This window comes from Bactrocera neohumeralis, chromosome 5, assembly GCF_024586455.1.
Source record: "Bactrocera neohumeralis isolate Rockhampton chromosome 5, APGP_CSIRO_Bneo_wtdbg2-racon-allhic-juicebox.fasta_v2, whole genome shotgun sequence".
NCBI classification, from domain to species: Eukaryota; Metazoa; Arthropoda; class Insecta; order Diptera; family Tephritidae; genus Bactrocera; species Bactrocera neohumeralis.
In genome coordinates, this window is record NC_065922.1 from 61,223,442 (window position 1) to 61,246,092 (window position 22,651).

The 22,651-nt window shown below is 36.4% G+C and overlaps 1 protein-coding gene and 1 long non-coding RNA gene across 3 annotated transcripts; one reads left to right on the plus strand and one right to left on the minus strand.

Moving 5' to 3' along the window:
- Positions 1-521: 521 nt before the first annotated feature.
- On the plus strand, positions 522-17,848 carry LOC126759431 (probable basic-leucine zipper transcription factor R). Of its 2 annotated transcripts, none has more exons than XM_050474224.1 (2): positions 522-1,175; positions 16,260-17,848. In XM_050474224.1, the coding sequence occupies exon 2, from the start codon at positions 16,277-16,279 to the stop codon at positions 17,753-17,755; it is 1,479 nt and encodes a 492-aa protein (XP_050330181.1). In that variant the 5' UTR covers positions 522-1,175; positions 16,260-16,276; the 3' UTR covers positions 17,756-17,848. The 2 variants fall into 2 exon arrangements, with proteins under 2 accessions (XP_050330181.1, XP_050330182.1); XM_050474225.1 differs by lacking the exon at positions 522-1,175 and adding an exon at positions 5,652-5,753.
- LOC126759506 (uncharacterized) lies at positions 15,949-16,273 on the minus strand. The gene is made up of 2 exons (XR_007667009.1): positions 16,176-16,273; positions 15,949-16,102 (listed from the first exon to the last, which is right to left on the minus strand). It is a non-coding gene; the product is annotated as an uncharacterized LOC126759506 (long non-coding RNA).
- Positions 17,849-22,651: the final 4,803 nt, after the last annotated feature.

Consider the following 22,651-nt stretch of genomic DNA (forward strand, 5'->3'; position numbering starts at 1 on the left):
GGTTGATGTGGACGTCAAAAGCCACAGTCAGCTCAACAACAAGAAAAACAACAAGCCACGTAAACAACGTGCACAACAAGTGTAAAATATTGCCAACAAGTATGTAAGTACATGAATATGTATTCAATAAGTGACAAACCATAAACAAGGCTGACGTTGCATGTAGAGATATACATACATACGTATGTACATATATGCATATATATATGTATATATATTTCTGTGTATTATTCAACTCAGATTCTGTGGAGTCTCCTATACAACCAATGGTGCTGTTGCAGCGATTGTGTTGATGCGTTGATTTCTTCAATGATACTTGCCGCACCAATATATAGTACCTAGTTGTTCTTGTTATTGCTTTTGCTGCTGTGATTCTGTTATTGTCATTGCAACCACCAACTCCTCCACACACGAAGCCACTGTTAGTCATTGTTACAGCTGGATGCTGTTGCAGCCTTTTTGTGCTTTTAGTTTGCGCCTTCCGCTGTGCTTTAAGGGTGGTTTTGCGGCTTGGTAGCAGCGTCCGTTGCCGATTGCTCGACTCGGCTTTTCTTTCGCAGCGGACGCTTTGCCTATTGGCAGCGGCATGTATGGCGCGCGTTTTGCACGTTTTGCACGTTTTTCATAATTTTTAAATTTTCAGCCGTAGTCCAACTCATTTGATTTTTAACTGTCATCGTTAGCGGTAGTTAGTGATATTTGAGTTAATGGCGTTATTGCATTGCGTGGAATATTATACTTTCGTGTCGTGCGTTAATTAAAACTTGTAATACAATTGAAATTAAAACTAAAATAAAATTATATCTTTGAATATTGGAGAACACAAATATTACATAAATAAATAAAATACATCGTCTAATTGATCGTGATAATTAAAATTGGCAATTTTGTTGTTCAATTTTTAGTAAAACTTCCTGTGGCAAAAATATTAATCAAATATTCACGCAATATATGTCCATATTTATGTATATAAAAGAGTAGAAAGCAATGAAAACTGTCTTACTGTGATTACAAATGCTTAAGTATTCAAAAATAAATTTGAGATAATTCTAAAAAATAAAATAAGAGAACTGTCGTAGCTGAGGTGATTGAATGTATGGTCATCACCTGCTGGGACGGACTTATTATTTAGTAATATCAATCACTAATCGGAAGAAAATACCAAACCTTCGAAGGTAACTACACAAGGCGTAAACGCGAAATTATTTAACTTAGAACAAGTACCGTACATTTTATAAACATATTATATTCATTAGAGTGATTCAAAAAAAAATTTTTTTTTTTTTCGTTTCGTACTTGGAAAAATAGGTTCTTAGACACCTCTAAGAAAGCCTCTCCAAACATGAGTTTTTAATTGTAACGGGAAGGTCCTCCTACATACAGTTTTCTATTTTTTCTTATCATCAGATAGAAAAATATATATATCTCGTTTCCAACAACTTGAAAAAATATCTTGTTCCTTAGATTTTGTAGGAAATTGAATGCTCTACAAAAAAGGTCTATGATGATTTTTTTGTAAACCCAACCGTTTAAAAGATATTAACGGTTGAAGTTTGATTATTTTTGGGAAATTTTTTTATTTCTTATGAATTTTATAACTCAATGAAAAAAATCATTATGAATAAGGTTTTTGGAGAGGCTTTCTTAGAGGTGTCTAGAAACCTATTTTTCAGAGTATCAAACGAAAAAAAAAAAATTTTTTTTTTGTCCACCTTAATATGCATTGATGTTTGACGATGAATATCTCGAAACGAAAAAAAAGTTTTTTTTGAATCACTCTAATATTCATACAACCGTTATTGGCTACTTCCCATAGATTTTCGATGGAGTTTAGGCCATTCCAATACCTAAATATTTTTGCTTTCCAAAAATCCTCGAATAGGTACAGCTCTTTGGATTGGCGCGTTATGGTGATGGAAAGTCCGCGTTTCACCCTAAAATTGGTCACCAATCTCCACTAACCCTTTTCCGAAGCTCTAAGTATTTTTCTGAGTTCATTTTATGGGACACAAAACAATCTTGAGTCTTTCCGTGATGTCTAAATGTGGCCCATAAGGTATTCTTCTTGAAAGCTTCTAACGAATCGGAATTCTTTTTAAGGATAAATGTAACGGTAGAGTTACTGAAAACCATCGTGTCCATCTAAATTGAACTTTTTCTCGTCACTAAATATGAAGATTGCTACTCGGTGTTCCAAAAAATGTACTTCTCAGCAAACTCAATTCGCGTCAGCTTTTACCTCCGCAAAAGTCTAAGTTTAGCACTTCTTTTTTCATATCGATTGAAAGAATTTGGAAAATTTTCGATCGATCGCATTCTTATTCTTTTCATCCTTGTGGCAATTTTTTGTTCTTATTAACCGACAAATGCCTGATCTTTCGAATTACCCTTGCTTTTATTAAAGTTGATCAGCCTCTTCGAGGTCATTTACCATAGTTTTTGGGATCCTTCAGCAAATTTTCGATCGATCGTATTCTTATTCATTTTAATCCTTGTGGCAATTTTTCGTAGGGTTCTTTCAGTTTCTTTGAATGCCAGTATTTGGGGTTGCTTCTCAATAGTGAATTTTATACCGCGTGGCATTTCTCTATACAAATTGAATTGAGACAGGTGTCAAATTTATTTTTGCGAATATTTACCTGATATCTTTAACTTAGATATACTTATTTCGCTTTGGCTAAGCCAAAAATTATAAAACATTTCAACCAATATTATTTTCACATAATTTTTGGACTAACTGTTCATATCGTTAAGTTAAGTAAGGGCACTAAAAATTTTTATGAGTCCCATAAGTTTTTAAATAAAAAAGTGGCAAGGGACATTAAACCATGTACAAAACGACGTAAGAGTAAGTTCACTACCGTTCTGTAAAATCGTTGACCTTCATTCCATTCCACCGCTTATAAAACTAATAAATACTTGACTCACTGTATTCAACTGTTCACATTTTCAAAGAGTTTTGTGCACCTAATTACTACTGTTAAAACTCTTGGATCTACACCATGTAAGATATTAAATAGTTTTATAGAGAATAATGTTTATTTGTGTTAGACAGAAAGCAATCTGAAATAGGTTTAACCATTATAAAATCAAATGGTATGCGTGACCGTCATAGCATTGTGAGCTTTTAGATACTTTTTGACATTCTTTGAATCAAGTTCGAAGTTCTGCTTCCGGTGATTTTTACATAACCAACTTTTGATAATACTGCTGTGTAAATAGACGTTGATACCAAAAACTTCGTCAGGATCATAACGGACCTCTCCTAGCCGTTCGATACCAAACGAGGTTTCAGACAAGGCAACTCAGTATCGTGGGACTTCTTTAATCTGCAGAACTTAATAGAGAAAGAATCTTTTATGAGAGTGCACAGATGCTGGCGTGCGCCGATGATATTGATATCATTGGCCTACACATCCGTGCCGTTAGTTATGCTTTCTCCCGACTGGATAAGGAAGAGAAACAAATGGGTCTGGTAGTGAACAAGGGCACGACGAAATATCTCCTGCCATCAAGCAAACATGTCACTATTGACAGCCATAACTTCGAAGTCGTAGATAATTTCGTCTATCTTGGAACCACTATTAACACCAACAACAATGCCAGCCGCGAAATCCAACGTAGAATAACCTTGCCAACAGGTACTACTTCGGACTGAAAAGGCAATTGAGAAGTAAAGTCCTCTCTCGGCGAATAAAACCAAACTCGATAAGTCACTCATTATTCCCGTCCTGCTATGTATATGGTTCAGAGGCATGGACGATGATAACATCTGATGAGTCGACGTTACGAGTTTTCAAAAGAAAGGTTCTGTGCAAGATTTATGGTCCTTTGCGCATTGGCAACGGCGAATATCGCAATTCATGGAACGATGAGCTGTACAGCAGATTAAAAGACAGCAGCGGTTACGCTGTCTAGGCCATGTTGTCCGTATGGATGAAAACATTCCAGCTCTGAAAGTATTCGACACAATACCCGCCGGGGAAAACAGAGAAAGACCTACCCTACGTTGAAAAGACCAGGTGGAGAAGGACCTGGCTTCGCTTGGAATCCCCAATTGGCGCCAAACAGCGAAAAGAAGAAACGACTGGCGCGCTGTTGTTAACTCAGCTATAACCGCGTAAGCCGGTTTGCCATTAAAGAACAAGAACTTTGAGAAATGTCTCGAAAACCCATTCTTGCAGGTATTGTTGTGGGATGCACTGAACTACTACTCAAAATGATTACTCGATTCCGTTTACATTAATTTAACAGAGTAAAATGTCATATAACTGATTAGTTGGGATACCTAAAGTTGCAGCCAATCAAATACGAGATTAAAAACGATAGAAATTTCTCTAATACGGCTTCAAAAATTGTTAAACCGCACAAACCGGATTAAAACTAAATCGACATCTTGGTATATAAATTAAAAATTCATTTTGGAAACTCCGGACATCTTGAATAAAAAATTAAATTTTCCAATGTTGAGATCAACTAACTAACTCAACAATCTAACTTTTAATCCAAAATATTTTTAATAGAAAATTCGCAACACTGGTCTCAGCCAATTATATAATTTTTTGCAAATATGGAGATGATTTTACAGCCATGAAATTTGTATAAATAATTTTTTTTCCGTCAAATCGCCTCAAGAAGCCTTAACATGCTACGCAACAAATACTCTTACGTTTTAAGTTAACACTTATTGAGTAAATCAATTACACATCGCACTCAACTCCATTACAGCATACATTATTATTAACGGATGTGGTTCATACCTAAATAGTATTTGTTTAAGGTGATATGTGAACTTGTTGGACCCACACAACTGTGCTTAAATTATTGTCACGTCTGCGAGTCATACACAGATGTGTACGCACGTATGACTTTATTTGCCACATGCCACACCATGTCATACATCAAACAATTTACCAGCTATCGCTAACATCCTCTGTTAACGGTCATAGTAATGACAATATTGGTAAGGGTAAAGTGCGAAGCGCCGAAAGCCACAAGTGGCACATAAATTTAATTCACAGTCAAATGCGACGGTCCCTCGCGCCTCAGGTCTACGAGTACTAGAGTCACAATGACTTAAATATAATATACTCGTATGTAAGTATGTATGTGTATGTTCGTATTCGCAGATGAAGGGCCCATGATACTTATACGAGTATGTGAACAAATGTGTCACAAACAAGGATCTATCACCTCTGACTACAGATGGCCTTACAAATCGCAAAATACTAATGTAGGTATGTTTTAAGGGATGTTAACTGGCAGTTATGTCCGTCCGTTTTCAGCCGCTCATCGCACACATGATTACTACAGCAGTTAAGGGCCGAAAGGTTCGTCGATGGTAATGTTGCTCGTAATTATCTTATACCATAATGGTTGCGATGCGCTTGTTTACGGGTTAAGTACACACATATAAGCTTTGTTGAAATCGTTTTTAAATATACATACATACATAAATTGATTTATGCGGGGTGAAATCAATCAAGCGAATGTGGATTTTCAACCATTCTCGAATAAACGAAATATTTAAAGCGTATATAAGCCAATAAAACTGTATGGATGTACTCACTGATACCCACGCAGACACATGAATATAAAATTTTCTTTTATATCAGTAAATTTTATAATATGAGCAAAGTAAACTTCAACAGAAACAGTCCACCAGTTTTAAACCAAAAAAAAGCGAGAAGCACATGACCAACGAAAGTTTCGAACCAGAGATACGCTAGGGCCAGCAACAAGTCGATTTTCGGGTGAGTTTTCTTCTTGGTTTCTAGTAGTTCTTTTCTTCGTTTTGATAGGGTTAAAGTGCATTAGTTGCGATTCGATTAAAGACTGCTAAGAAGCTCAAAATTTTATATCGATATATACTAGGGTGTCATATTTAATTTTTTTATTTTTTCGCGGACACATGAAAATTTTGCTTTTATGTTAAAGAAAAATTCACTGATAATCTAAGCTCTAAATTTTGACGTTTTTCCCACAATTTAAAAAAAAAAACATTAGTTAACGAAAAAATTCCAATGGAAAAGTGTAGGAAACTAAATCTCTGTCAAAAGGAATCTGAACGCTCATGCTATAAAAGCGCTTTGTTTCAGAGATATAATAAAAAAGTAAAAAATATATTTTTTTAAAATCAAATTTATGTATCTAAATCTTGATGTATATGCAGGAAAATCGGAAGAGTGAGCTGCAAACTTCTTCTTCTTCTTTACTTGCATAGACACCGCTTACGCGATTATAGCCGAATTAACAACAGCGCGCCAGTCGTTTCTCCGTTTTGCTATGTGACGCCAATTTTAGATTCCAAGCGAAGCCATGTCCTACTCCATCTGGCCTTTCCAACGGCGTGGAAGGCTTCTCTTCGTATATCTCTTACAGCTCATCGTTCCATCGAATGCGAAATTCGCCGTGATCAATGCGCAAAGGACCATAAATCTTCCGCAGAATCTTTCTCTCGAAAACTCGTAACGTCGACTCATCTGATGTTGTCATCAATTACCTACAGAGTCCGAAGTAGTACCTGTTGGCAATAATTATTCTGCGTTGGATTTCGACGCTGACATTATTGTTGGTGTTAATACTGGTTCCAAGATTGACGAACTTATCTACGATTTCGAAGTTATAACTGTCAAAAGTGACGTGGGAGTCTAATCGCGAGGATGACGGCTGTTTGTTTGATTACAGGAAATATTTCGTTTTGCTCTCGATCGCTACAAGACATATTTGTTTCGCTTCCTTATCCATGCTGGAGAAAGTAGAACTAACGGCTCGGTTGTTGAGGCCAATGATATCGATGTCATCGTCGTACACCGGCAGTTGTACACTCTTAGATAGTACCTTCACTATTTAGTTCTGCAGCTCGAATTATTTTCTCCAAGAGCAGATTGAAGAAGTCGCATGAAAGGGAGTTCCCTTGTCTTGCGATCCTGAAGGAGATTTTTGTATTGCACAACCTCAGTTTACACAGCCGTATTAGTTTTGCGGGGATACCAAATTCAGACCGCGGCATTAAGGTAGCTCCTTTTCGTGCGGTCGAAAGCAGCTTTAAAATCGACGAAGGGGTGGTGTGGTCTCTCTTTTAGTGTATTAGGCATAGCACACTTAAATTCCAATCGTTGGGCATGCTTTCATCCGACCATATTCTACAAAGAAGCTGATACATGCACCTTTTCAGTTCTTCCTCGCCGCTTTTGAATAGCTCGGCCGGCAATCTTTCGTCCCCCGCCGCTTTGTTGCTCTTCAGACGGGTAATCGCTATTCGAGCTTCTTCATGTTCGGGCAATGGAACGTCAGGTCCATCGTCATCGAGTATATTTTCACTGCCATTCAGCAGGCTGGAGAAGTGTTCCCTCATTAATTTTAGTATTTAGCATCAGACACTAGTTCGCCTCTGAGGGTTCTACAAGGGTATGCTCTGGTCTTGAAACCTTCGGTTAGTCGCCTCATCTTTTCGTAGAATTTTCGAGCATTACCCCTGTCGGCCAGCTTTTTAAGTTCTTCGTACTCATGCATTTCGGTCTCTCTCTTTTTTTGGCTGCAAATGCGTCTCGCTTCCCTTTTCAACTCTCGGTATGCATCCCATCCCGCAACGTTGCGAGTTAGGCTAATCATCGTACCAGCTGTTCTTTTGCACTTTCCGAAAGCTAAGTCGAGTAGAAAACCGTTCGGCTGTCTGTTGTGATTGCAGCTTCTCGACGTCGAATCTTCCTTGCGTTTTTTGCATATCTTTGCTTCAACAAAATAGTGGTCCGAGTCGTCGCTAGGACCTCGGAGCATACGCACGTCTAAAACATTGTAGACGTGTCTTCCGTCTATCACAACATGATCGATCTGGTTGGTGGCTTTTGACTTGTCTTGGTCACATCGTCATTCTCTTCCGTCGGGGCGTGCGCGCAAATCATCGCTTTGATGCGGATTGTGGCTAGACGTTCTTCCTACGGGGTGGATGACATGCAAACACTTTTATTAGTAAATAAACTAACTAATCAGCTCCTGACTAATTGCAATCTGGCAATGAAAAAATTTCTACTCCTATTAGGCTTCTTAAAGTTTTCAAGAATCTAGAAAGGTTGGAGTTTCTTTAGGTTACAATCAGAATAATACTTATTATTCTTATAAATATTATAAATTATGTAAAAAAATTAATTTTTTGTACAGTTTCATGGTTATAAATTTTTTTCTGAAATATTTGTTTTTAATGCAGTCTATTTATTAAGTTTTTCATAGATTTATGTACGTATAATGATGTTATAATTACTTACAACTAAGAAAAAAAAAACAAAAGGCACACGAATACTTAGTACAATGTAAGTAAAGATGGATATGATATGTAAGAATTAAAATAGAATTTCGTTATTAGATGAGATAATGAACAGATTACCGAACCGGTAGTTCGAAAATCTGTATATTAGGTATATGGGGGCTAAAGGGAAATATTGACAATATTCAATCCATTTGTAACACACATACTTACTACTATCAGGAAAAGATTCTCTCTGAATTTCATTTATATATCTCACACATTGACCGATATTTTCGGTAAAAAGTCAACTATAAGCACTGTGCCTTCAGTACCTAAGGGCTTGATCAGTTTTGGTCGGAATTGGGCAATTTTTGGTCATAAGGTGGCACACCTCGTGCAAAGTTTTATCCAGATATATTAATTGATTCTTGATTTGTATACTGAAAAGTGAAAGTTTTTGAGAGATAATAAAATTTTCACACTGTAACAGTGACGTAGCTAATATTGTATTAAGTTATAAAATGGGAAGTAGGAGGAAATTGATAGTTAGAAGACATCTTATTAAAAGCCATAGAAAAAACCCATGTAGTCCGATTTCGCCCATTTTCATACTGTAACATGAGAATATGAGAGGAATGCTACGTATCGAGATATGTGATTTTACCTGAAAGAGGGCGGTGCCACGCCCATCGCTCAATTTTTACCCTGGATAATTTAAACGACTCTCACACCATCTCGGGAGTAAAATTTAATGTCTCTGGCGTATTTAGGTTATGGATTATATGGGAAGTCAGCGGGGTTATCATCCATTTTCACAGTGCCGGTAATAGTTCTTATAAGAATTGTCTTAAGCGAGTTTGGTTATTGTAGCTTTAGTGGTTAGCAAATATGTAAAATAAACAAAATTTTTTGCTCACAAGTGCCCCTTGGTACTGCGAGGTAGTGTGCCAAATTAGAGTTTTATATCTTAATTTAGTGTTTAGTCATGGTAGTACTTATACGTTTTCGCTTTAAGGTGTTTTGTGGGTGAGAAAAACCTTTGTGCTCTGTAGCAACATGTTACGATAGTATAAAAATGTTTATATTGGGTATATGGGAAGGTATAATTAAATGAATGAACTACGGTATGGCATAGCAATAAACGATAATGACAATATTGTCAGCTTATAGTATATTAGATTAAAAAAAAGCTGATTGACCAATATGTTGTTTTATGGGAAGTAAAGGTGGTGCGGTTTTTCCTATTTTCAAACTGGAGATTACCAAAGAGCATTTAATAAGTTCCATCATGTGTAACATTTTTACGCAAGCTACCGCTAAAGACTACTTATAATACATCTGCATCTATCTTAGTGAACCAAAAAAACGAGCACTTACTTTGAAGTGACTTTTCCCTTGAACTATTTCAGTTTTTATTCTAAGCAATAATATGTGGATCTTATACATATCGCTCATTTGCTGCAAGACCGGCATAAGTCAAAAAAATCGATTTGCCAGAAAACGCGTTAAAAGTTTTCAACTGACTCCAACCTTACACGGAAAGCAGGAATCATATTCTCTTCTCAAGCGGAGCATATAAGAGGTATTCATATGAATTTTTCACTCAACATGAAGTATGATATAACGAACAATTCTGCATCATTAACTCAAAAATCACGTTTTTTGATTTATGCCGGTCTTGCAGAAATGAGCGATATGTATATTATTCGTTTATTATTTGATTCTAAATCAATTGTGTTGATAACCATTGCAAAAAATTTAAATATCTCACGGCAAAAAAAAAATTGGTCACTTAAGTTTTTAACGCTTTAAATGAAATTATCTAGTAGGTACTAGATATACATACATAGATGCTATTATTTGGGTAGGGTCAAAATTTATTACTTTTTAAAAAATTTTGTCCTGTGATTTTGGAACAAAAAATGGTAAATAAACAAATATCTCAAGATGTACAGGCTCCGCCCGTCAAATATTAGCAAAAGAACAAAAGTACTCGCGAAATAGGCAGTATATTTAAAAAACACATAATATTTTTCAACACATTCTTTCTAAATTCAAAAAGATGCCTGAAGTTGGAGTTTTGATAAATAGGAAAGGCCAAAAAAATTTGCACGCCCTAAGCTAAGAGTAAAGTGGGTCGAAGTTCAAGGAACACCGCAAATCCGATATCGCTAACGTTAGGGAGTTGGAGGAAGTTGGCATTGCACAAGTTCATATCAAATTATTCGGAACCTTTTGCTTTCAGCTAATTTTAGAACGTAAACATCACGAAATAAGCCTCACTTACGAAGCGAAATATTTCGAAACGTTTGCATGATAACGAATTTTGGGATTCGTACAGATAAGTCCATATTTAATTTATTTTGATTGTCGATGGCGTAAACGGAAAACGGGGTCTTTTTAATGCTTAATTTTTTAGAGAAACTCTTTTTTAAATATGTATATTTCAATGCCGTTTTGTAAATTAATAAAATGGAATTTTTCTCAATTTCGGATGCAACCAAAAAGTTTTAAAAGTATAGAAGATAAGTCACTTTTGGTCGCGATTGGTTTTCGATGTTAGAAGCTCTTTAAATGAAACCATAATAAACTTAAAACTCAGTTTTGACTAGAACATTATAACTGTTTAACCTCCATAAAACAAAGAATTAATAATGCTATCCACTCTGTTGCGTTGATCTTGAGATTTTTGTATGAATTTTAGAAAACGCCTGTCTAAACAGTGGATTTTGTGTCATGTAAGTGGGTTTGATGATTATAATTACACTGAATTGATGCCTACAAAATTTGTATAAAATTGGCTAGTAATGGTCAATGTTACTCAATATTTACATACCGCTATCAATGCTGGCACAACCTCTATCTAATGCCAAGGCTTACAATTCGGATCAAGCAGGCGAATCTCTCCATCATTTCTCAAACAAAAGGTTAGAAGTATGATCGTAATATTTTGAATACTTACGACTTGTTTAAAGATATTATAGGCACATTTCAGACGCTATCCGAACCATCTTCAAGTTCTAAGTCAATTGAACATTTCTTCCTGACTTTGCAAATAATCAATGAGAGCTACTTTTTCATTTTAGTTGATTTAACTAACGAACAATTATTTTTTTGCTTAAAAAGCATACGAATTTCATAAAACCATAGACAAAATTTACTTTACGTTTTACTTTAGTTTCTTAATTTAACAAAGTACGTTTCTATTAAAGTGAGCTTCTTTAAATTACTGGTTTATCTGTGTATTTGAACGCTTTAAACTCTATTCATATGAAAACCGAAGCTGCTGGTTTTAATTGCCCGCAGCGCAAAAACTTTAGCTTTGTTTTATTGGTTTACTCAGACAAACTATTGCAGTTTGCGCATTTTTCAGAGAAGCTGCCAACAACTTCCCAGTTATTTGTCGCGCCTTTTACAAATGGTAATCAGCAAGAAATATAAAGCGCGCAAGAATAAACTTTTACCAAATTTATTATATGAAAAAAGTTGGACAAGTTGATTTTTCATTTCGCTGTAAAAACAAATTGAAATTGAGGCTTCGCAAGGCTTTTAGTAACGCAAAGTGGCGAGTGGGAGCCTAACTCCGGCACACATCCATCATTGAAACACAAAATGCAAATTGATTCCGCCTGAGAATTGGTTTATTATAGCGCCAACCGGCGGTGGGTACATTACACACCGCCGCAGCTCACCCGCCCGTACACACGCAAACAACCGCATTGGATTACCACCATAATTAGCATAATCTAATTTAAACTTAGCGCAGCTTTCACACCCAACACCGGTGCCACCGTCCGCCAGTTGATACTGTCAAATTAAAACATTTACTGTTCTCACTACCTAGGGGTGTGAGGTATGCGTGGATCAAGAGAAGTGCTTTACAGCTGCTGTTACATTTCGTTAGACGACATCGGTTCGTCAAAAGTTTATTTTTGAAAGCGAAATGAAAAAACAATAAAAAACTTTTAAATGCGAAAATAAAAGAGCGAAGAGCACTCAAGTGCGCCAGATTGGCTTCGACACCAGCATGGCACAGGACTCCAAAAAACATACATTCGCACATTCATACTCCTGCTGAAAAATGTTGTTGTCAAGGCAGGCAATCAGCAATCAGCAGCCGAATCATCACTCTCACAAGCCCCCCCGTAGCGGCATTTAAATGAATTAAAACATTTTGATGTAGCACAAGGCGGCGTACCTCCCAAAATTGCATACTCTTATACATACGAGTATAACCTATACGCTCGTATATATGTATGTATACAACACTGCAGGTGACGGCCGGGAAAGTGTTTTAATTTAACGAGTGCACTTGTATTTTTAACCACCAAGCTTCACTACAGCCATGTGCTTATTAGCAACCCTTTACACTGATTTCGCACTGGGCCCGTCAGCCCCTCTACTGCGAATGTACGCTGAATGTCGGAATTCCAATGAATCCGCAGATCGACTACAGTCAAAGTTTTAAAAATGTTTCTTGTTTTTCAAAATTATAGTAAATCTTGTTATGATTATGAGGTGGAGCAGTTGTGTTTTCGCAGGTATTTGAATTAGAAATAATAACTAACTTTGACCAAAAACTGTAATTGTGTTGTTTAACGAAGTAAATTTACCATAAACAAGTTAGAAACTAATAGGATGTCAGTGTATATACTACATATATAATTATTACTTTTATGAGTATACATACATACGTAGGTTGCCTTTTATATTTCGGGATTTGGCAATCATAGTGTTGCAAACTAGCATCCACAACTTTATCGTAAGGTAGGAAATTTTTGAAGATATACCTACGTTCTCAGTATGTAAAACGTATTTACATACAAGCGGTATGTGTCGCTTACAGTTAAAATATTCAACTCGGTCAAAGAATGGAATTAATACGCGAATATTTCCGCCCGATTTTTTTACAATTTTCGATGTGGATTAACTCAGCAACGGTGCATCGATGAACTTACAGCCCTATTCTCATGCCCTCACAAAAATCACAAACACAACCGATTTTGCATTGTGAGGTTTGCTTTCAGACATCACAAATTTGTAAATAAATTGTGAGAATTTGTGCTTTTGAAATCGCCTCAGCAACACAATAGTGAGGATGGTGACTTTATTGAGGAAATGCGAATAGGGCTGCTAGGCAACTATAAAAATATTTCACGTTGGATCCCACACACTTTGTCGATCACTCAAAAAAAGGCTGGTGCTAATTTGTTGGGAGAAATGTTAAAAAAAAAAGAAATCTATGTTTCGAAACGCATCTATGAAATAGTATAGTAAGAGCTGATGAAACGTTGATTTATACGTATCAAATCAGTCGACTGCATGGCTGTTTCTAAATGAGCCGAATCCAACAGAAGTCCTTTGCGCACGAAGCACTTCCTAGCAAATAGTTGCCTGATTTTTTGGAACAACTGTAAACATCACAAGCATATCTGTAGTCTTTCAAGAAATCACGAAAACTAACCCGCGAAGACGTGTTCGACTGAAACAACTGCATTTTTGAGTATTCAAAACATCAATTTGATGAGTCATCCGCCGAATAGTTCTGACTGGCACCTAGTGTCTTCTTTTTTATTTCAGTTCAGAAAAGATGAACTATATGTCAACGTTTTTCGACCCCTAAAGAGGAGGTTGATGCAATCAGAGTGGCAAAAGTGTTTCGAAATTTGTTTCAAACGCATGCGTAAGTATATAAATCTTAATGGAGAATATTTTGAAAAACAATAAAGCGATTTTCGATGATTAAAATTTTTTTTGTTCTCTAATTCCGAATTATATAAAATGCCTACATATGATGCTATACATCACGTAAATTAAAAGTTGTGATATTGAGTTTTTCCTAATAATTTTGTAAATTTTATATACTCAATCTTTTGAGGTTCGTAATTTTGTAAAAATTCATTTTGTTCGAACCGATGAAACTTGTAGGTAGTTAGATAAAGGAGGGCCGCAGAACATCCTTGGCCCCGGGCGCCCGAAGTTGTAGCTACGCCACTGGTACATATTATGTTGTGTATTTAATAATTTGTTAAGTCCTTCCTGGGATGGCCTTTAGCTCTCGCGTCGAATGTTGTTTTGATGTATTCAATTGAGGCGAAGCGTGTTCCCCGATGTGAATATTTCAGTGTGGAGAAAGGTAAAAGTCACAGGGAGCTAAATCAGGTGAACACGGTGCTTGCTCAATGATATTTGTTCAGTACTTGGCCAAAATTTAACACAAATACGTTAATTTAAATTTTAAAATTCGATAAACACTACTGAGGTCGGCTGACATAAACAGCTGCTGTAAACACACTGGTTGACAGATCGCGCTAATTTTTGGCATCATAATTAAGAACAGTTGTACCAACCTAGGAAAACAAATTTTCCTGTCTTCCAAATAAGCGGGAAATGAGAGGGGGGAAATGAAGAATTCGCGATATTTTTTTGACAGAATATATGTATATCGTATGTGCGTACATATATTATATTTTCGTCTACATTAATTAAAACAAAACTTATAATAACGGGAGCCGTTAGTGATTCTAAGTAATGTTGTATATACATATTTACATATGTATCTTGCCAATACTATGTTTATATAACCTTGCTTTCTCGTTCGGGCGTTGCGTTCAAATCATTTGGTGTCGCCTCGAATTCGTCTTAAAGGGGCTTAGCTTGCCGTACTAGTGAGCTTTTCGTTGACTAAAATATTCCTGTGACCGGTAGCCAAATTATGGACAAGTGGATTTGGCCAGTGAGCTTAAATCCTTCCTGCAATTGTTGACTACGCTGGAATTAATATTTGGCAACTCGGCAGCTTCAGTATAGATAACCCCTACTTATCCTCTTCCTCATCCACATCTAGAGGCCAAGTTCACCCAAAAGTGACTATTGAAATATAATCGTGGGAGCATTATTCCCTTATTCGTATATCAGAGCATGCTGCTAGTTTCCGAATATATACGCGTATGGGAAATTGATACTGGAGCATATTAATCGCGTCAGTCGGACATGGCTTAATAACCTCGGTAACCCCCGCATATTATTTTATCTATTTAATACCAGAACACCAAATGTCAGAATTGGTCTAATGACGACCGTATATATCCACATGACTATATTCAGTTCCTGTTATTTATTCGTTATTTTAAGTCTTTTAAGTGACGCAAATATTGAATTTTTTTAAGTTTTGCTAATAACAGCAAAAGTTTCGTCAAAAAAAGAATTTGATTGGTACCGAGACTGTACACCAGATCCAATCCAATTCACAAGATGAGATAGCTTATATTCTTCCATCCGAGCTCACAAATACTCTATAAGGTATTTTTTGAAGATGGGCTCATGTCTTTTGGGCAGTTAGACGAGGAGTGAGGTTTATTTTGCTGCCTCTCTGTACCGAAAACTTAGTTTTTAAGTAAGGTTCTATGAATGCAAGCAAAGATTTTTCGGTCGTCCGTTTCGTTGGAGCTTCTATAGAAAGACAGTTGGTACAAAATATATACTTTTAATTTTACAGCACAAACTTTGTATTTAATAAAGCAAACTAAAGATATTTCAGCAATTAGAATATTTCACTAGAATATAATTAATATTAGCTCGTATTTATTTCGTGCTCAAAAGCACCGTCGGCAAAATGCTGATAAAATCTTTGCATCAAAAAACTACTTGACAAGTTACACGCATATCCCATGCCCCAATTTCTTTGTGCAATCCTAAGTACATAAATCTCTTGGCGCATTTTATTGAAATCAAAAACAACTTAATGTACAATCTGCTTTGTTCCGGCACTCAGTGTTAAGCTCTTCAGTTTAGGGACTAAATGCAAAACGCATGGTTGGGCATTGTCGACAGGTTTCCATTTATTGTCTACCAAATCTGAAAAGTACACGAGAAGAACATTTAAATGTCATTGTCTTATTGTTTCTTACTGTGTTTGAATTTCCTATACTTAAGAATTGCAGCTCTTTCCTGAAGGCAGACATTACATTCTACTTTCTTTTCTCTCCCCCTCTTCAACTTGTTAAAACTGCAGCTGTTCGACTAGCGGTCATGTCGGAGGAACATCAGCAACAGCAGAAGCAGCAGCAGCAACAACAACAACAACAACAGCACCAACGTCAACAGCTTTTGCAGCAGCAGCAACAGCAGCAAAAATGCTCAAAGGAAACGGCAATATCCAACTCCTCCTCAGCGTCTTGCTCGCCCACGAATGCCACATCCACTGCGCCACCGCGCAAGTCGAATATTCATGAGATGTGCAATCAAGACTTTGTTAGTCGACTGATGGCAGCCACGCCTCCCTACTTGTACTCAACGCCAGTGGGTGCTAACAACTTTTTTTTTAGTGACATGTTGCGCTCTTTGGTGCAGGCGCGCAACAACGAGAATGCGCGTAATCTACAGCTGCAGCAGTCGATGGTGTTGGCGCGAAGGCCGCGAAAACGAACTTGGGCGCATCATCGTCCTTACTATGAACATTTGCGAGAACGCAAAGAAGCGGAAGAGAAACAGCAACTCCTTACGCAACAACAACAACAACAGTTGAACAACAATGCTACCGTCTCCGCAGTGGGGTTGGAGAAGCCACTTGAGCTTACAAACAAACCGTATTTTCACTTAGCCAATAAGTATCGCAAATTAGAAAACGAATCCAAAGATGTGACAGATGTCAAGATTGTCAAGTGCGATACTATCGGTATTCCAACTCCCGAAGTTGTAGCTGCAACTGCTCTCAATAAGAGTGGGAATGAAAGAGGTGGCGCAGCCGAAGCTGTGCTGCAGGACACTCCACCTGCAGCTTCTTTGCCACCACAGGATTTGGTTTTGCCACCACCGCCACCAGTTTGGTATCCACCACTCTACCCACCTTACGGCATCGATCCACTGCACTTCTTCATTGATCTACGCGTCTCAGGTCATATTTACGACCGCAAAAAAGAGAATATATCGCCACTCACAAACGTCGACGACAACAATGCGGCAGCCGATTCAGAGGCTACCGGTAGTAACTGCTCAAATGTTAATTTGTTGAACAAACACCGCCAGGGCTCTGCTTTCACTGTACCTGTGCCACGTTGCAACGACAATAAACCTGCCGTTGTACATGCACTTGACGCGATCAATTTAACCTCAACCGCCATGGCTAGTAAGTTCGAAAACTATACCAAATACTACGATCTGGGTGAAGCCAAAGAAAACCAACCCTTAACTAAGAGCAGCGCTAGTTATATGTTACAACAGTTACCCCGACTTTATAGCCAGTTTGCAGCACGAGACCTGATCGCATCGAACGTAGCTGCAGCTGTTGGTGGTGGCAATGCCAATAGCTTTGACAATGACAATAAATCCGAACCTGATTGTGAAGACTCCGATGAACGTGCGTCTGTGGATAACTGTCCGAGTTTAGTTGGTAATAATTGTGAACGTGATATCGATGTTGAAATTATCGACTCCATTAAATATCGTACCGATGGCGACAACAGTCGCTGCTCGAGCGCAGATGAAGCATCCATCACACAAATTGATTAGACAGTAAAGTTATATGTCTATGTATTTTTACTTAAGTATCAAGTTTATTATGTGAATTTAAGTACAAAATAAATTATTATATTAATAAACGTATATTGCATACTTGTTTATAACTTACTTCTTGGGTTGATAAATCTTTAACGAGATCACTTCATCAAATCAAAATCTCTCACCTTCTCTTAGAGCACTTAAAATCGCAATTAGTACAGGAAGGCCACAAGAGGCAGTAACACCAAAAAATATCACGAAAATTCGAGACAGTATGTGACCTTAAAATGAATTTGAGTGAGATAGTTAACATCACAGGAGTCTCAAATAAATGCGTAGTTTATATCATTAGCGAATTTTTACAAATGAAACTTTGCCTTTTTGAAATATCGTTAAAAAAGCGAGTTCTACTCTCAAAGGACAAAGGGCCGATTTGCTACAATGAATGATAGATAAATACATATAGTGCATATTTACACACCGTAATCTAATAGGAGATCTACTAAATGGTTATTACTCGGTGAAAGCTCGAAAAGGCTGCCAGTAGCGGGTTTTGAGTCCATGTATGATTTCTGCTCGACCAATGGTGGGATCATAAATATTTTAATGTGCCTTTGTGTAAAGAGCATTTTTTAATAGCTTTTTTTTGACAGATCACGACGCGTGAATCGTGGCAAGCTGTCATGTTGTTTGGCATTTAATCGTGGAAAGACTTATGCCTGAACTACGTTTACAAATTGTTCAAGTTTATTACGAAAATTCACGTTCTGTAAAAAATGTGTTACGCGCGCTTCGCTCAACTTATGTTAAAAGTAATCGGACTACTGAGCGTACTATTTGCGACACCATCACCCATTTTGAGTCCCAGATTTCGTCATTGGATAATATTCGACCGAATAGACAACGTCCATCACACTGTGAAGGAAATATGTACTCGAAGACCCATGGAGAGCCGATTCGGAACCGTTCGCAGCAACTGGGTCCGACGTATGGAACGACTTGGCGCATTTACATCGAGATCTTAAATTGGAATCATACAAAATACAGCTTGTGCAAGAACTGAAGCCACTCGACTTTCGCAAGCGACATTGCTTCGCTCTATGGGCTCTTGAAAAGTTCCAAGAAAATCCAACGTTTTCGACCTGAATTTTGTTCAGGGATGAGACACATTTCTGGCTCAATGGGTATGTAAAGAAGCAAAATTACAGCATTTGGGACGAAGAACAATCTGAAGAAATACAAGAGCTGTCGTTTCATCTAAAAAGAGGAACAATTTAGTGTGGTGTGTGGAATCATCGGTCCATATTTCTTCAAAAATGATGTCGGTGAGAACGTAACCGTCAATGGCAACCGTTATCGAGCCATGATGTCTCAAATTGAAGCTGGTGGATTTTTCGAGAGAACACTTTGGTGAGCAGATAATTTCACGTTTTGGGCCGTTCGATTGGCCACCAAGATCGTGTGATATCACACCGTTAGACTTTTTCCTGTGGGGTATAAAAAGTCTATGCGGACAATCCTGCTTCGATTCAGGCCTTTGGGACAAAACATCACGCGTGTCATTCGCCAGTTACCAGTCGATCGGCATTGTTGTGATCCATTTACAATTTCGTCCAATAACGAATATTTGATTCGTTCGCAACATTTTTTAATATCTATATGTAAATATATATTAAGATATTTTGATATAAAACTATAATACCGTTATTTAAAAAACACTTAATTTCGTTCTAATCGGTTATGGTAATTTCGGACATAAGCTTAAACAAGAGTCTAACGGTATTTTTATGGCAGATACTTCAGTTGGAAATAAAAAACTAATTTTATTAACACTAAACATACCATAAACGGGTCAAATAACCCATTTTGTACTTTTGCATTGAAAATGAAATGCACGTATAATTTTATTGCGTTTGCACATTTGACTTCATGACTTTTTCTAAGTAATTAATGTACAGTTATAAAAATATTTTTGTTTTTTTTTTTGTTTGTTCTGAGTAATCCTTGTTGTATACTTGTTGGATATCTACCACAACGGGTCATTTGACCCGGAGAGAATTTTTCTGTTTTATGAGATTATCGAGTCATATTTGTAGTCAGTAAATTGCACATTCTTCCAAAGACTGTTGCGTAAAGTAGTTCAACGAAAATATGTAGCTCAGAACAATTTCAAGAAAATATCAAATTTTAGATTGAAAATAGCTTTTTAGTGTAAGAAAAAGTGGAAAAATTGAAAGTCTTGGTAAGTACCTAGCTTATATTTTATTTTGATAGCTATAGTACGAGTAAATACAGATCATTTTTTACCCAGAAAAATGTCGAAGCAAACAAGACAGTACAAGTTCTTAGAAGGTATATGTAAATAATATTGGCGAAGAGTTTTCAGAAATTAGTGTAGATGAATTTTCTGAAAATGAAGATATATTCGTTGCAAATAAAAATGAATTTGATTATACAGATACTGACGATGAAAAGGAAAATATTGTGAATGTACATATGTAGTGGCCGAACAAGAATAAGATTACTCTCAAGTTCGGAAGAAAGTGAAGTAGCAATAAATGAACAAAATGTTGCAATTGATGGATCTGTTTGGGAAGAAATACAAATAGGTGGCACACCTGGAAGACCACCACTTCATAACATTTTCAGGCAAGAAGTAGGCCCAACAGGATAATGAAAGGTAAAGTTAGTACTGCATTTCCATTGATAATTACCCACCGCATTATGAACCATATAAGAACGTGCACAATAGAAGAAGCAAGAGAGTGTTAGGTTCCGATTGGAGTTTATCTAAAAAAAATTAGATGCATTTATTGGAATTTTATATGCTCGTGCTGCATATGGAGCAAATAATTTGAATATTTTCTTTTAATAACATATCGTCACAAATAAAAGAACGTATCAAGAAAATTCGAAATTGAGTGTTTATTGATTACGATTCAGTTTATCTAAAAAAAAAATTAGATGCATTTATTGGAAGATTTTATATGCTCCATTTTATATGGAGCAAATAATTTGAATATTTTCTTTTTGTTGAATAACATATGTGGGCCTAAATTTTTTTCTGAAACTATGAGCAGAAATAATTTGACCAAAATTCTTAGATTTATTCGTTTTGATAAAAAAAGTCAGCGGATCCAACGTTTGAACACAGATAAATTCGCTATGGTATCTGCAATTTGGGATATTTTCATTGAGAACAGCCAAAACTGTTACAAACCGGGTGAAAATATTACTATAGATGAACAGCTATTTCCGACTAAAGTACGATGTAGATTTACGCAATACATGCCTAACAAGCCGGATAAATTTGGAATCAAATTTTGGTTAGCATCGGACGTCGATAGCAAATACGTCATAAATGCACTTCCATATCTTGGAAAAGATGAATATAGGCCCTCTTCAGTACCACTCTCTGAATATGTTGTACTCAAACTCATTGAGCCATTTACGGGTTGCGGAAGAACTGTGACCACAGACAACTTCTTCACAAGCAAACCCCTAGCAACACAACTCCTAGCCAAAAAAACTACGTTAGTTGGAACTATTCGGTCAAATAAAAGAGAATTACCACTAATTGCGAAGCAAAAGAAAGATGATATGGAACGATTTTCATCGAAAATTTTTACAACAGATAATTGTACTCTTACAATCTATAAAAGTAAGCCAACAAAAAAAGTACTTTTACTTAGTTCTAAACATAAATTCGTTAAAGTAGAAAACAATGATAAACGTTTACCTGAAACTGTTTCATATTACAATAAAACCAAATTTGGTGTAGACATGACCGATCAAATGGCGAGGAAATTTACTACAAAATCTAAGTCTTGCAGATGGCCGCTCCAAGTTTTTTTCAATATCCTTGATTTAGCTGGCATAAATGCCTGGATTTTGTACAAGCAAACGACAGGAGAAAATATCTCGAGACAAGATTTTTTACTCAAGCTAGCAGAAGAACTTTGCGCCGATTTTCGAGAAGCCCGTGAACAACCAAAACAAGAAAAAAATACGAAAGGATCGTTGCCTAAGTCTACTACAGATGCTTATAAACGTATGAGATGTCAAATAGGATACTGTAAAGAAAATAAAACCAACAAAATTTGCTCTAAATGTAAAAAATATGTTTGCGGAAAATGTACAATGGAAACACTTATACATACATATATGTAAAAAATGCGATGAACTATGAATTAAAAATTTTTATTTTTTGCTTTTGTGATAGAAATGCTCAACATACTATTTTGTTTAATTATAATAAATTTAATTTATATTTTTATTTCCTTCCTAACATCCATATTTCATACATTCAAGCATGAAACATACAGTCGGGTCATTTGACCCGCTATGGTAGAAATAGGTATATATTAAGTCTTGGTATGATTAGTGTTAAATTCACAGAATACAGGAGAAACTGGCTGGCGTTAAAACAATGAAGTATTTGTATGCAGAGTGTAGGGCAGGTGTTCTAATAAACCTTGATGGATTTGCCACGCAATCAACACCCTCAAATGCCTGCGGCATATTGCACGAGCTTGCTCTTTGGAAGTGGGATGAAATGTGGTGTAGCGAAGTGTAATAATGATGAGCAAGATTGAAAATTTCTTTTCACTTAACTCGCAAAAGATGAAAAGAAGTCAAACGTACTTACATTAAGATATATAGTACATATGTACAGTGAGTTCAAAAGTGTTCACGTATAGTAAAAAATAGTGCATTGCAGCTGATCTTTGGAAAAATTAACATTCAAATTAAAATTTGTTTTACGAAAAGTAAAGTATATTTAATCAAAAACTTTTTAACATAAACAAGTACTTCATTTAATAATCTCTTGTGACTGTAGTAGATATAAAGTAATACAATTCATGTAAACATTATTAGAACTTAGAGGTAAAGTGGCGACTGAAGTTC